The 15,985-nt window shown below is 39.0% G+C and overlaps 1 protein-coding gene across 1 annotated transcript in view; it reads left to right on the plus strand.

The window, feature by feature from the left end:
- CDK15 (cyclin dependent kinase 15) overlaps positions 1-15,985 on the plus strand; it is a 63,624-nt gene that overhangs the window by 4,713 nt on the left and 42,926 nt on the right. The window contains exons 4-5 of the mRNA XM_017848650.1: positions 4,710-4,789; positions 15,365-15,459. Coding sequence (XP_017704139.1) covers positions 4,710-4,789; positions 15,365-15,459 — 175 coding nt within the window. The remainder of the gene's footprint in view (positions 1-4,709; positions 4,790-15,364; positions 15,460-15,985) is intronic.

Consider the following 15,985-nt stretch of genomic DNA (forward strand, 5'->3'; position numbering starts at 1 on the left):
TTATGTATTTTAAATATATATAAATATTTTATATATATTTTAGTCAAGGTGGGAAAGTTGGAAGGTCGTTTTTTTCTTTGTGTTACTCCAATAGATAAAAATAATGGCTCAATAGTGGTTAAATATTAATTTTAAAAATATAGCTGATCCAAGTGCAGTGGTGTTTACAACTACTTGATCACAACCAGCTACAGATTTCTTTGTTCCTTCTCCACTCCCACTACTTCACTTAACTGGCCAAAAACAAAAAAAAAGAGAAATTTTATATAACTACTACGAGACTATTCATTATTTATCTTAGTATTTATGCTGTTATTATTATTTTTACTTGTTAAAATAAGATTGTAGGGGACATACAATTTTATTTTATTATTTATCTATTTATTTATTTTGAAGTGGAATCTCACTCTGTCACTCAGTGAGTGCAGTGGCGCGATCTCAGATCACTGCAACCTCCACCTCCTGGGTTCAAGCGATTCTCCTGCCCCTGGGCCTTTATACTTTCTTAATCTGTTTTAGTCATGGTGTATATTAACTTTTTTTAATGCTGAGAACATCTGCAATAAAGGACCACATTTGATTTTATTCTAAGGTTCCTCATATCAGTTCGGCCATGGTAACTGTTTCAAGATGGCTCAGATCTGGGGCACCCTGGAACATACTTGGATACATGGGTACCATGAACACTTCTGATCTTCCCTTCTGAGTTCTGACTTTGATTGTTGCACACAAACAGACCTTTCTAGCCCAAAGTTTACACAGAATTCACTTATCTTTTCTTCTAGTTACTGTATGTTTTCTTTTTTATTTAACTCTTTCATCTATTGGGAATTTATATTGTATATTCACAATCATCCCAGCTCCATTTATTAGATTTTCTTTTCTCTGATGGTTTGAAATGCTGTCATGATTACATATTAGATCTCATGACTACTTGAAATTGTTTCTGTTCTAATCTTTCAAAAAATCATGTTTCCTTAATCTATCTTTTCTTATATTTGTGCTTTTTTTTTTTTTTTTTGAGATGGAGTCTCGCTTTGTCACCCAGGCTGGAGTGCAGTGGTGCCGTCTTGGCTCACTGCAAGCTCCACTGCAAGCTCTGCCTCATGGGTTCACGCCATTCTCCTGCCTCAGCCTCCCGAGTAGCTGGGACTGCAGGTGCCCGCCACCACGCCTGGCTAATTTTTTGTTGTTTTTTAGTAGAGGTGGGGTTTTACCATGTTAGCCAGGATGGTCTCGATCTCCTGACCTCGTGTTCCGCCCGCCTCAGCCTCCCAAAGTGCTGAGATTACAGGCATAAGTCACCGCACTCAGCCTTGATTTTAATTATTGTTGCTTTAGACTATTTTTAGAATATATCAAAACTCTAAATTAGAGAATTATTGACATCTTTGCACTATTAGATTTTCTAATACAAATATCCTGTAAATATCTAATACAAAACAGTCCCTGGAATGGTCATTTACAAGACCCTATGCAATCCCTACCCTCCATTCCTCAGCACACACTCAGCTCCTCTCTGTCCTCATCTCTCTTTCCCCTCTCCTGCTCCAATGCCAGGACTGCTCCTGCCTCAGTCAAGGACTTTTAACTTGCTGCTCCCTCCGCCTGGAGCTGCCTTCCACTGTTCATGCACACAGCTGACTCCTCCCCTTCGTCAGATTCCCGGTTCAACTGTTACCTTATTTATAAAACTGTAGTCCCAGCTACTCAGGAGGCTGAGGCAGGAGAATCACTTGAACTTTGCAGGCGGAGGTTGCAGTGAGCTGAGATCGGCACCACTGCACGCGAGCCTGGGCGAGAGTGACACTCTATCTCAAAAAAAAAAAAAAAAAAAGGTATAAAGCATTTTCTCTTATAAACATACTTGCCAAAAAACTTTTTGCAAGGTTTAGGGAAGAATTTCACGGAACCATGTTCTGAGGAAAATACATCATAAAACTTTTGAACAAAATTTAAAAGACATGATAAGGCAAACAAAAGAAACTGGGGGAAAGTATATGCAAAATAGTTCAATAAAAAGGTGGGCAAATCAGCAAATCACAAGAAAAACAGAAAAGATCCATAAAGTATGAAAAGTCAGTTTCACATATGGTTAAAGAAATATAAATTAAAATGTGATAAACCTTTTTACCTTTCAAATAGGCCAAAAAAATGAAGATGAAAGCAAAAAGCAAACCCACATGATAGGGCTATCTCAGAGGGACACAGGAGCCAACTGAAAGAGCTTCCAAAGGACAAAGCTGCAAAAATTTGAGCAACCAAAAAAAGTGGTATTAAATTATAACCCAAAGTATAAAGTAAATATCTATGAGTTCATACTAAATAAATTATTAGTCCAAAATAAATTTTTCAATACATTAACAAATGGGAGAGAAGAAACAAATCTTTCATGCCAAATAAATACAAATAATTTATGTAGATAATATACCTTCAAAGAGGTACAGCATAACTCTCCACTCCTTAAGTGTGGGTCATTCATAGTGGCACTTCTCTAAAAGTACAGTATGAAAAAGGGAGAGAAAGAGTAACTTTATAGTAGAGAAACCTGACCAACACTATCTCAGACAGGTGATTAAGGTCAACATCAAAAGTCATAAATCATGATGATGGTATGCACTCTTTTTTTTTTTTTTCAGATGGAGTCTTGCTCTGTTGCCTAGACTGGAATGCAGTGGCGTGATCTCAGCTCACTGCAACCTCCACCTCCCAGGTTCAAGCGATTCTCCTCTCTTACCCTCCTGAGTAGCTGGGATCACAGGCGCATGCTACCACACCCGGCTAGTTTTTTGTATTTTAGCAGAGACGGGGTTTCACCATGTTGCCCAGGCTGGTCTCAAACTCCTGAGCTCAGGCAATCCACCCGCCTCAGCCCCCCAAAGTGCTAGGATTACAGGCGTGAGCCACCACACCCAGCTGATGGTATGCACTCTTAATATGATGTGATAAAAATGGTACTTTACCTCCCCCAAACCCATAACCCAGTCTAATCATAAGAGAAATATCAGAAAAGTTCCAAGAGATGAGTATCCTACCCAATACTTGACTAGTACTCCTCAAAACTCTCAAGGTCATCAAAAACAAAGAAAGTCTGGGAAACTGTCACAGTCAAGAGGAGCCTAAGGAGACAGGACAGCTAAATATAATCCTGAATGAGATCCTGGACCAAAAACAAAAAAGACATTAGGTAAAAACTAAAGAAATCCTAATAAACTATGGAGTTTAGTTAGTAATAATGTGCCAATATTTGTTCATTAATTATAACAAGCATATCATATTAATGTAAGATGTTAACAATAGAGGAAACTAGATGGGAGATATGTGGGAACTTTCTGTACTGCATTCTCGATTTTTCTATAAATCTAAGACTGTTCTAAAAAGTGAAGTCCAAAAGCCCCCAAAACAAAACCTGCCCCATGTTGGTGAGGGAGCGGGAGAATGGCCATTCTCATGACCAGTTAGTGTACCATTACTCCATGGGACAGTTTGGGAACACGAGTGCAAATCAATAAAAACACGTGCATTGCATACCCTTTGAATCAGCAATTCTGCCACTACTTTAAGGAAATAACTGGGGTTTTGTGAAAAGATTTGTCAACAAGTATGATCATCACAGTATTTTTGTAATAGCCCAAAGCTAGAAACAACGAAAAGGCTTTTGAAATTGGCTACATACAGTATAGTATATTTATATGATTAAATGTTAAATCATTATTAAATATTGGATCATATAAGAATGAACTATAAGAGAAAACTTACATGGAGGAAAAAAGGTTACTAACAACATGATTTTAATCCCACTGTATTAAAAACAATGGATTTATACCTGCATTAAAATCTTCTCTATTCTAGGCACTTAGCTGATAAATGAATAAAATGACAAATGAGGGGAGAGTAGGAGGAAATGAAGAGAGAGAGAGATAGTGGTGTGACCTGGGAAGATCAGGTAGCACCTAGAAGCCCACTGCAAGAATTTGACTTTTATTCTGAGTAATGCATGGAGATATGGTGGTTTTTGAACAGAAAAGTGACTTGTCCTGATGGTCATTTTAAAAGCATGCCTCCAACTACTCTGCTGAGAATAAATAGTAGGAGTGCAAGTGTCTCCTCAGGGAAACTGTCGGAAGACCACTACAAGGCTGGGCATGGTGGCTCGTGCCTGTAATCCCAGCTCTTTGGGAACCTGAGGTGGGCAGATCACCTGAGGTCAGGAGTTTGAGACCAGCCTGGCCAACATGGCGAAACCCCATCTCTGCTAAAAATACAAAAATTAGCCAGGCATGGTGGGGGTCCCCTGTAATCCCAGCTACTTGGGAGGCTGAGGCAGGAGAATTGCTTGAACCCGGGAGGTGGAGGTTGCAGTGAGCCGAGATCGTGCCACTGCACTTCAGCCTGGGCAACAGAGCAAGACTCTGTCTCAAAAACAAACAAATAAAAAACAAAACACTACAATAAGTCAGATGAAAAATAATAAGCTCTAAATTTTCTATAATGGACATATATGTATCCCTTTAGTAAAGAGGGAAAATGCTTTGAAATATATATGTTATTTATGTATTGATATATGTTAAACTTTTTATTTTGAGAAAATTATAGATTCATATGCTACAATATGTTTTGAAGTGAAACTGCTTTTGTTTCATCTTTGGTATAAATTGCTGCTTTGAACCACCTCGGTAAGTGTGTGCCCCTCAATCCCTCTTTTCTAGAATAAATGGACAACTAGTGGCTTTAAAAGTCATCAGCATGAATGCAGAAGAAGGAGTCCCATTTACAGCTATCCGAGAAGGTAAGAACAGCAGAAATGGACCCAATAGATCTGTTTTGACTCCTTGATTTGGTAAAAAATTTATTGCATTGATCCATTCAGCATCTAGTTTTGATTCTTCTGGAATACTATAATTACATTTTTATTTTTCATACAAGTTATTCAAGAGCATTTACACTGCTATTTTATTACTTAATTTTGAGGAAATTGAGATTTAAAACTATTATATCACCTGACTGAAACTATGAATTCACTGAGCAATTACTAATACTTTCCATGTGTTTGGCCTCATGCTAGGTGCTAAGGCTATACCTATATAACCTCAGAAAATTCCTATAAAAGAGAAAATATATAATCACACAAATTCTTACTGGGAAATTTGCCTGAACATAACATGTTGTTAGCTAGCACTTGGAGATTTTCCAGAAGGCATGCATTTTTAGTGTTCTGCCTGTATTTTGTCTGTGCCCTGGGCAGTATAGCAAATGGGTGAAGAACCTGGTGTCAAATGGACTTGGGTTTGCAGCATAGGTCCACCAATCACTAGTGGTATGATGTTGGGTAGATTACTTTAACTATTTATGACTCAGTTTATTGCAGAAAGAGGATAATAATAGTACCTATTTCATGGAGTTGTTATGAGGATTCAACAAGAATACATATATAAAGCACTTATCACAGAGTCCATTTTTCAGAGTTCAACGAATGTTGACCATTATTATTCGATTCTTCCTTTCCTGGGCAATGTCTTATTTGCCATCAGGATAACTAATACTTTATAATATAAACATCAAGAAACCAACATAGTGAAATGAATCATTAAAAATATAATTTATCAACCTTTATTTCATGAGCCATTTGAAATAAGATGATGATAGGATTGCTATGCATTTCAGCAAAATCCCAGAGAAATGGCACTTCCCTGACCTTATTTTCTCCCACTTTTAACTACTTATTTTCTGTTCTTTACTAAGCACGTGCTATATGCAGATTATGTTGCTGGATGCTGTAAAGGATGAGAAGAGAAACCCATATCTTTGTTCTGTCATTTGTAGTCTTAACAGAGCACATGATTCAAGTCACAAATGTATAAAAGACATAAACTAAGATTTTAGAGAACAAGTTAGTCTCAGTGTGACTGATGGAGTCAGTAGATTTTGAACTGAGCTTGTAAGGATGGGTTATGCAAACAGACATGGAAAAAGCAATTTGGAAAATGAGTTTATAACTGAATTTGATACCCTTTTCAAAAGTCTTTCAGAGCCCCTGGGAAATACATCATTTTGAATTTAATTGGAGGGCCAAATGGGCTATTGGTTTAGCCAGAGATTCATCCTGGTAGGATCAGGTGCATTCTGGGAGAAGGCATGGTTTTAAATGTTTAATATAATGGAAACTGCATTAACTAATGTACTTATTAATGGTCTCCATGAAAGGATGATCAGATTTGGAAAGAGATGTATGGGTACGTTAAAGAGTATTTGTGAACGTAATAGAAATTCCCAGGTCACCTGCATAAGAGGAAGGTCTCCTTTGTGAGCTTGAGTTTGTCAATTGCTTAAGATTGGATTTGCTTAGATATTGCCCACAGCCAAGTTTTTCAGGTTGACATTTAACTGTAACAGTGAAACCTTTTGCCAGGTTTGCTAACAGATGGTTCTCAGCATGGTTCAGAAAAGCTGGATCCGTTTTGTTCTGCATGCTAAATGTTTCTTTCATTGCATATTTACGGAGGAATTGCCTCTCCATCACAGGTGTTTACAATTACATTTAGTAGTCAACTGTGGACTTTCTTGGTTTGTTTTATGGACTAACCTTACCGAATGCTTTGCTTGTGTAATATTAAAAACCACAGAAAGATTTCTGACACATTGGAGGTTGTTAGGAATCCAGTTTCCAACAATGAATGTTTCTTTTTACACCACTATAAAAGCTTGGAGCCCTTGTTAAAAGAGCCCTCTCCCCTCAAGAAGATATGAGGCTTTATTTGGAAACTTTGGCACTGTCCCATTTTTCCTGTAAGAACTTTAAGGATGTGAGACCAGGGAGACAGGAGGTTAAATGAGAAGGGCTGGAAGGCAAAATAAGAACAGCTGGAGTTCATTAGCTAAAATCCAGGGTCACTAGCTAAAAAGGCAACCGAAAGGCACGTGCAGGAAAACTGAACAAGTAATGCAGCCTTCTTTAAAAAGCCTTGAAGCAGGAATTGCTTTTCCTGAACAATTTGGCTGCCCTGATGCTATAGCAGCCAAAGATTTACTAAGTATGATTTTACTACATATATGGTCTCTTTCTATACAAGTAGAATACATGTGGCAATTTACTAGTCTGGTCATTTGGAGTACTATTTTCATTTGACCTTAACATGTGATATTATGAAACTAGCAAAAGTATGAACAGCACTAAGGACTAAGGGAAATATATCTTTTTTTTTTTTTTTTTTTTTTTTTTTTGAGATGAAGTTTTGCTCTTGTTGCCCAGGCTGGAGTGCAACAGCACGATCTTGGCTTACTGCAACCTCTGCCTTCGGGATTCAAGCAATTCTCCTGCCTCAGCCTCCCAAGTAGCTGGGATTACAGGCATGCACCACCACACCTGGCTAATTTTGTATTTTTAGTAGAAACGGGGTTTCACCATGTTGGCCAGGCTGGTCTTGAACTCCCGACCTCAGGTGATCCACCTGTCTCAGCCTCCCAAGGGAAATATATCTTATACATGTGTCAGGTGCTTTTCATACTTATTTCAATCCTCTTAATAACCCTTAGAGGTAGATATTATTAATATTATTCCACCATATGGCAGTGATTCAAACCAAATCTCTCTGATTCAAAAATTTGTATGCTTTCTATACACCAGCTCTAGAAATATTCATTTAGCACCTACTATGACCAGGCACTCTGCTGAACTGCTAGATACGCAGCAATACACAAAATAGATGTGTTCCCTACCACTCTCATTCCTTTGCTAATTAAGAAAAGCAGAGGCCTTCATAGTACCTTAGAAATCTCTCATAATTGACTCTAGAATTGTGTTTTAAGTGTTTGTTTTTATAACTAGGAGAAAATACATTCATTTGAGTAGGTTAATGTGTTATGTTTTTACATAGTATAACATTTCTTAGTTTTATGAACTTTATAGCAATATCTTAATAATGTGCATTGTTTTAAATATTTTTGTTCAAGTGGTCAACTTTTGGTTTAAACTGAGGACTTTCAGCCTGCTAATAGCATTTTTCTTAGGAAGGAGTCTTATAACTAATCTTTTTTGAGGACCAGGCGCATGACATAATCTCCCCTTCCCCCTACATAATATATATTTTAAAACCTTTATACTAACCCTGGGAAGTCAAATGTGCTATTTTTGTTTTAGAGATAAAGAAATTCCAGCCTCAGAGAGGTTGGGTAACTTGTCTGAGGTCACAGAGATGGTAATCAGAGTTGTTAGAATCCGTATCTATTCTATTTAAAATCCTTTATACTTTATTATGATGAATTTGGAAATGCTTAACTAAAGTATTTGTTTAGCAACAGTAAATATAAAATAGAAATCTGTTTTCATGATACATTTTGTATAAACATTAAGGAAAATGCAGAAGAAGTATTTTTTTAATCTTTAATTTTAGATTCAAGGGGTACATGTCCAGGTTTATTACATGAGTATATTGCATGATGCTGAGGTATCCTGTCACCCAAATACTGAATATAGTACCTGATAGGTAATTTTTCAACCTGTGTCCCCCTCCCTTCCTCTCCCCTTTTGGAGTCCCTGGTGTAGTGTCTATTATTCCCATCTTATGTCTGTGTGTACCCAGTACCCCAACTTATTAGCTTCCACTTGTAAGTGAGAACATGTGGTATTTGGTTTTCTGTTCCTGTGTTAATTCACTTAGGATAATGGCCTCCATCTGCATCCATGTTGGTGCTAAGGACACGATTTTGTTTTTTTTTTTTTTTTTTTTTTTTTGTGCCTGCATAGTGTTTTATAATGCCAGTGTACCGATTTTCTTTATCCAATCCACCATTGCTGGGCACCTAAGTTGAGTCCATGTCTTTGCTATTGTGAATAGTGCTGTGATGAACATACAAGTCTAGGTGTCTTTTTGACAGAACAATTTATTTTCCTTTGGGTATATACCCAGGAATGGAATTGCTGGGTCAAATGGTAATTCTGTTTTTGGTTTTTTTGAGGCAGGAGGTGGGACTCGACTCCAGAGGTGGGGCTTGAACACTGAACCAAATTTAGGACTAGCCAAAACAGGGCCTGGGTGGAGACAGCTTTCCAGAAGACACACCCACCAGTGTGCCATGTCAGTTTACCACTGCCATTGCAACACCTGAAAGTTACCACCCTTTCCCACGGCAACAACCTGACAACCTGGAATTACCACTCTTTTCCTAAAACTTTCTGCATAAACTGCCCCTTAATTTGCATTTAATTAAAAGTGGGTATAAATGTAACTGTAGAGCTACCTCTGAGCTGCTACTCTGGGCACACTGCCTATACAGTAGCCTTGCTCTGCAAGGAGCAGTACACCTGCTGCTGCTGAACACTGCTGCTTCAATAAAAGCTGCTGTCTAACACCACAGGCTCACCCTTGAATTCTTTCCTGGGTGAAGCTAAGAACCCTCCCAGGCTAAGCCCCAGTTTTGGGGCTCGCCTGCCCTGCCTCACTTTGAGAAATTTTTTTTTTTTTTTTTTTTTTTTTTTTTTTTTTTTTTGGAGACGGACTCTGTCGCCCAGGCTGGAGTGCAGTGGCGCAATCTCGGCTCACTGCAAGCTCCGCCTCCCGGAGTAGCTGGGACTACAGCTACTACGCCATTCTCCTGCCTCAGCCTCCCGAGTAGCTGGGACTACAGGCGCCCGCCACCTCGCCCGGCTAGTTTTTTTTTTTGTATTTTTTTAGTAGAGACGGGGTTTCACCGTGTAGGCCAGGATGGTCTCGATCTCCTGACCTCGTGATCCACCCGTCTCAGCCTCCCAAAGTGCTGGGATTACAGGCTTGAGCCACCGCGCCCGGCCGAGAGAAATTTCTAAACTGTTTTCCATAGTAGCTGAACTAATTAACATTCCCACCCACAGTGTGTAAGTATTCCCTTTTCTTCTCAAGTTTACCAACATCCATTAATTTTTTACTTTTAAATAATAGCCTTTTTGACTGGTGTGAGATGGTATCTCATTGAGGTTTTGATTTGCATTTCTCTGATGATTCGTAATGTTGAGCAATCTTTTCATATGTTTGTTGGCCACTTGTGTGTCCAGAAGAAATATTTTAAATAAAATAACATATCATGTTGTATATTCATCAATTCTGATTCTATCATTGATTCTACAGTGCTGGTAATTGCAGTGTTTAAATTAGAAACAGCTCAGCTAAGAATCTTTTAAGATCATTCTCTAGTAGAAAAACATTACAAAGTAATGATTCCCAATCCATATATGAGAAAACTGAGCCAAAAATAGGCTAAGGTGCTCTCTAAGGTCATACAATGAGGCAGGGGAGGAGGCTGATTAGAACCTCTGAACTGCCAATGACCACAAATAGTCTAGGGTATGCCTGGTTGACAGAAAGTCTGCCATTGGACACAATCAAATCACATCACAAATATAGCAAATCCACTGTTACATAGTTACATAGTTACATCTTTATAAAACAAAACAATGCCAGGATAATGGTATGTGATCAGCATTACAATTCCAAAGATACCAAGACAACTACTTATCTGACACTTGTCTTACTATTTCTCTAACATTTATCTAAAATTATTTCAATTATTTCTTTTCTTGGAATGCATAACTTGACTCATTGACTTGATTTGTGATTCTCAGGTCAGAGGAAATGTAACAACAGGGACTAGAAACACTTTTTAATTCAATGTCCAGTGAGGGTTGGGGAGGACTCCATCCTTGACTCATTGTATGATTCCTCATAAACTCATTACAATTGGTCTGGCTTTCATTAATTCATGAGCACTTATTGAGCACCACATGCCAGGCCTGTGCTAGTGCTGGAGATGCAAAGACAAGGGCAAGTTCAATCCATGCCCTCAATGAGTTGACAGCCTAAAGACGACTTTGACTACCAGGCCTTCATTACATAGAGCCACATCCTAGGACTTGGAGAATCAGCTTTCTTCTAGAGACTTAAAGATATCCCTATTTACTTTTGTGTCATTTCTTTGAAGAAAAACAAAAATAAGTATACATAGGATACATGAATAATAAAAAACACTATTTTATGAGACTCAGAATGCTAATTTTAGGAACCTTGCCCTTCTCAGTTGATTTTTGTGTCCCTCAACTGTTTAGTCTGCAGGACAGATATCACATCCTGCTGTGCAGTTTATAAAATGTCCTTAAAATTAGAAGAAAGAAAGACCTTTTCTTCCTGGGTTTAAGACCCACACATCTGAGGCTGTAGGCATTTCAGATCCCTCTGGTGGATGGACAAAAATGATAAACAATACTGTGAGATAAATGCTTTAAACATCATCTGCTCTTTCATCTGAATTCCCTATTCATTATTCAGCAAAATTCAGTTTTCATATAACGATTTCAGTAGTTCTAGGGCACTAGAAAAGCAGTAATAGGCATGGCCATAAAGCATACAATATTTATAATCTAATGAGGGAGACAACTAAAAGAAAGGGGGAATAAAAGCATCTTCAACAGAAACACCCTTTACCAACCAACTAGAGGTATAGAAAGGATACTAGGTAATTAGTGACCACTAATTTAAAGATATTTATTGAGTGCCAGACATTGTTTTAGGCACTGAGTATATAGCAGAAAACAAAAAAACAAAAGTGCCTGCTCTCAATGGAGTTTATATTCTCAATTGTGGAGACAGACAATAAGCAAATATTTATATATAATATGTCAGATGGTGGTGACAGGCACTATGGAAAGGTATAAAGCAGGGTCCAGAGAGAGGGGGTAGGATGGGGTAGAGGTGGGATGGTGTGGAGGGCTGCTGAGGTGGGATGGAGTAGATGGCTGCTTTTTCATGTAGAATGGTCAAGGAAGTCTGTACCTGTGTGTATCATTTGAGTGGAGGCTCTGAAGAAAGTGAGGAAGGATGAAGGCAGAGAGGTGAGAAGAGAGGGTTACAGGAAAAGACAATGAGAAGTGTAAGACCCCGGGGTGGAAATGTGTTTGCAAGTGTGTCTAAGGAACAGCTAGGAGGCCAATGAGGCTAAAGCCAAGTGAGCAAAGATGGGAGTGTGAGGAGATGACAGGTCACGATGCACACAGCCAACACAGTGGGCAGGAAATCACAAGTCCTTTGAATTTACTCTGCATGAGTTGAGAGGCCGCTGGAGGGTTTGGAACCAGGAGGCACATGCCCTAACTCATTTGAGAAGGATAGCAGTGTCTGGCTGTCCTGTGAATAAGTGGCCGTAGGAAGGAAGTGGGGAAGCAGGCAGTTGGGAGGCATTTGCAATAATTCAACCAACATATGATAGTGGCTTGGTCCAGGGTGCTGGCAGAAGATATGGCAAGAAGGGAGGGGTTCTGGACAATCTGGAAGGTAATGCCAATAGATCTGTATGTGATAAAAAGTTAGATGAATGGTTAAAAAGATTTCTGCAAAGAAACTGTGGGTTGTGGGTAAAACTAGTAATTCCAATGTAAGTGAACAACAGAGAAATACAAAACAGACACGTTTCCTACTTCTACAAAAACTGGAATTATCAAGAAAATGACATGAAGTTTATACCCAGTATTGTTAGCAGGAAGCCTCATCCCAAGTAGGTATTGTTCCTTGACCATTTTAGCAAATGAGAGCATGAGGCCATCATAATGAACAAAACATGCCATCATGATTTATAAAGAAGCATCTGGAGTTTTAGTAATATAGTTAGGTGAGACTAAAATTATATTAAACATAAAATTAAAATATCTTAACAATATTCTTAGCAATTTCAGCTTTACCATATCCTTTTGAAATCTAATTTTGCTATATGCTTCGTAACATAGGGGTGGGGGAAAGAGAAATGTATGAAATAATTTATAAATAAAAATACACATAAAGTATAAGCATTCTCAACTGATGGTCAGAAAATATGGAAAGTGTTTAAGACTCTAGCAGAAATATACCATAAACAAGATTTTAAGACTGAGAGTAGAGGTTTAATGGGGTTCAAGGTGAAAGGCAGGGGCAAGAAGCTGGCAAGAAGAGGGAAGGCATACCAATTCTAATTTGCCTCTGAAATGCTTTACATTTACCAAGGTTCCACAAATGGTATCTGATTCCATCCTCATATCAACCCTATGAAGTAAGTCAGAAAAGACGATGTCTCTTTTCCTAAGGAATGAATTGAGACTTGGGTTGAGGTACTCTCCAGAGCTTACTCAGATAGGAAGTGACAGGGCCAGGATTCATATTAGGGCTTCTGGCTCCACAGACAGTTCTCCTTAAGACACTCAATAAATATGTTTGACAAATTAAGTGCTTACTCTTGGCTGAGTGTGGTACTAGGTGGTGTGGCAGCATCTCAAAAAGGGGGAAAGTCACTCCCTCAATTCCCATGTGGCCTTTAGTCTGAGACTAGGGAGATTAAACAGATGCCTGAGAAGCTGTTCATTACATTTACAAAGCAACACATTTGTAAAAGTGAAATAATAAATTTAGCCTATAAGCACTCTGGGGCAAAAGTAAAATTAGAGCGTTAGTCATTACAGCAAATAGGGTTAACAGGTGTGATGGAGCTCCTTCAGTGTAAGTCAGCTTAAACTGACAAGTAAAGAGAGAAATTCACTGGCTCACAGATCTGATAACTACAGGCTGGTGGGGCATAAGAAATACCACCAGGAAGCCGTGTCTCTCATTACCCAACACTGGTTTGCCGTGGCTTCATTTTATTCCCAGGCATGCTGTCAACCAGGTGTTAGTAATCTGACCCCAGCAACTCCTAGCTAAATCCTACAAGTTTAGCTCTCACAATAGAAAAGAAAGCACTTCTTTTCTAATGGCACCAGCAAAACAGGGCTCTGCCAAACTTGGGTTTTGTGCGCATCTCAGAACCAATCACTAGGCATAGGGGAGTGCCATGCTCTGATTGGTCAGCCCTGGGTCACATGCCCACTCTTGGGTAGAGGCAGGGTCAGCCCTGCCAGATGAGCATGGTCTGAGGAAGAAGACGGTTGTTTCCCCAGGAGAAAATAGAAGTGCCCCTACTAGAAGGGAGAATGGTTGTCAGGAGGGCAAAATGACAGATTCACTAAAATAGGTTGATGACTGAAGAAAATAATTTTGTTCCTAAATTTAAGGGAGTGTTTCAGTTGTTTGTTTTTAATCTTATGGAATTCTACACTGGGAGGGAGTTGGTGCAGGCGATTCATGATATGCAGGCATGGGCTACAGAATGCTGCTTTGAGTTTTTATCCTTCACTCTTCCTTTCCTTTAAGCTTTGACATGATTTATTCATGCAGGGATGCCCTGAAGTGAGCCTCATCATCTTTTTTTTTGAGATGGAGTCTTGGTCTGTCACCCAGGCCGGAGTGCAATGGCATAATCTTGGCTTAATGCAACCTCCGCCTCCCAGGTTCAAGCATTCTTTTGCCTCAGCTTCCCGAGTGGCTGGGATTACAGGTGTGTACCACCATGCCCCACCATGCCTGGCTAGTTTTTGTATTTTTAGTAGAGACGGGGTTTCACCATGTTGGCCAGGCTGGTCTCAAACTCCTGACCTCAGGTGATCCACCCATCTCGGCCTCCCCGAGTGCTGGGATCACAGGCGTGAGCCACCATGCCCAGGCCTCATGGTCTCTTTATTGTAGCTTTTCTAGTCTCTGCTTTCCTGAAGCCAGAGGTCTTCCTATCTCTGGAAGCTCAAAGACAGACTTTCAGACCCCTCCCAACCACTTGGCCTTTTGTGATGACTTCTTCCCTTCAAGGCTGCCTTTAGTAACCTATTATTGAAGAGGCAAGAGAAAGCCCTCCGCCTTCTCCACTTTCACCTCCCTGGGCTCCCCAAGTTTGGCTGACTCCTCTTTTCAAGTTCACATTTTCTCCTTTCCACAGAGGTCTGCAACATTACCTTGAAGAAATCCTCTCCAGTCTCTATCATGTTTCAACAGTTCTTTACCCCATGCTCTTATCCCTGTCTCCCACCAATCATATCCACCAGCCTTACTGACCCCTTGTGAGAGTTAGAATTTTGGAGACTGGTCATGTGTCGCAAAATCCTGCTTTAAAAGGCAGAACACTCCATTTCCTACTCGTCCAAAGCACTTTATCTCTCCAGGCCTCTCCTCCTGTAGCTCTGAAGCTAGGTTGATGAGATTCCCAGAGGGGAGCATTTAGTGATCTGAGTGCTTTGATGAAATTGATTAGGTAAATGGAAACATATTTTTTGCAACTACTGTAGCCTGTAGGAACAGTAAGTCATGTAAATGCAATGATTTACCATTTTTGAAATAATGAAGGTTCTTTGTAATTTTAAATATTCTTTTGCAACAAGAGACTGTTTTCCAGCAGTAAAATAACCAGAATGTTTGATGTGAAATGTTTAAAAAATATACACTGCCTGATATCTTTAGAGCAGCACTTTCATTATCAATGATAGATTTAACATTTTGTTTAATTTTTCTAGCTTCTCTCCTGAAGGGTTTGAAACATGCCAATATTGTGCTTCTGCATGACATAATCCACACCAAAGAGACACTGACATTCGTTTTTGAATACATGGTGAGTTGTTCGAGCATTTTACAACACATGAGAAAAATAGCCTGGTACTTGTATAATGAATCTGTTAATATTTTATGGCATGATAAAACTTTTATTACACAACATGGAAAGTATCATGGAAATATTCATTATTGTGATTAGTAGAACCTTATTGTTACCACATCCATCTTTGGTCCTGCTTCCTTACCCATGACTTTTGCTGTCCTTTTTCCCCTCATCAGCAATAATAAATGAGGATCTTGAGTTTACCTCCTAAATAAAGCTTTTGCACTTATTTTTAATCTAGTTTTAATCACTGTCTGAGCAGAATCCAACTTTTTTTCATTGACAATAAAGGTAAAATCACAAGATATTTAAAATTGTACACAAGCTTGCTAAAGAATAACTCATGTTGTATTTTTGGAAGAAAAAATATTTAAATAAGCAGAAAGAACTTATAAGGTATGTGTACTTGACTTGCCTCCAAGGACACTTGGAGAGTGAAAAATTCCTGCGTCGTTGTGTTCAGTGCCAGTCATTTAAAATG

The sequence above is a fragment of the Rhinopithecus bieti genome, unplaced genomic scaffold (assembly GCF_001698545.2).
Source record: "Rhinopithecus bieti isolate Rb0 unplaced genomic scaffold, ASM169854v2 scaffold_32017, whole genome shotgun sequence".
Taxonomy (NCBI): Eukaryota; Metazoa; Chordata; class Mammalia; order Primates; family Cercopithecidae; genus Rhinopithecus; species Rhinopithecus bieti.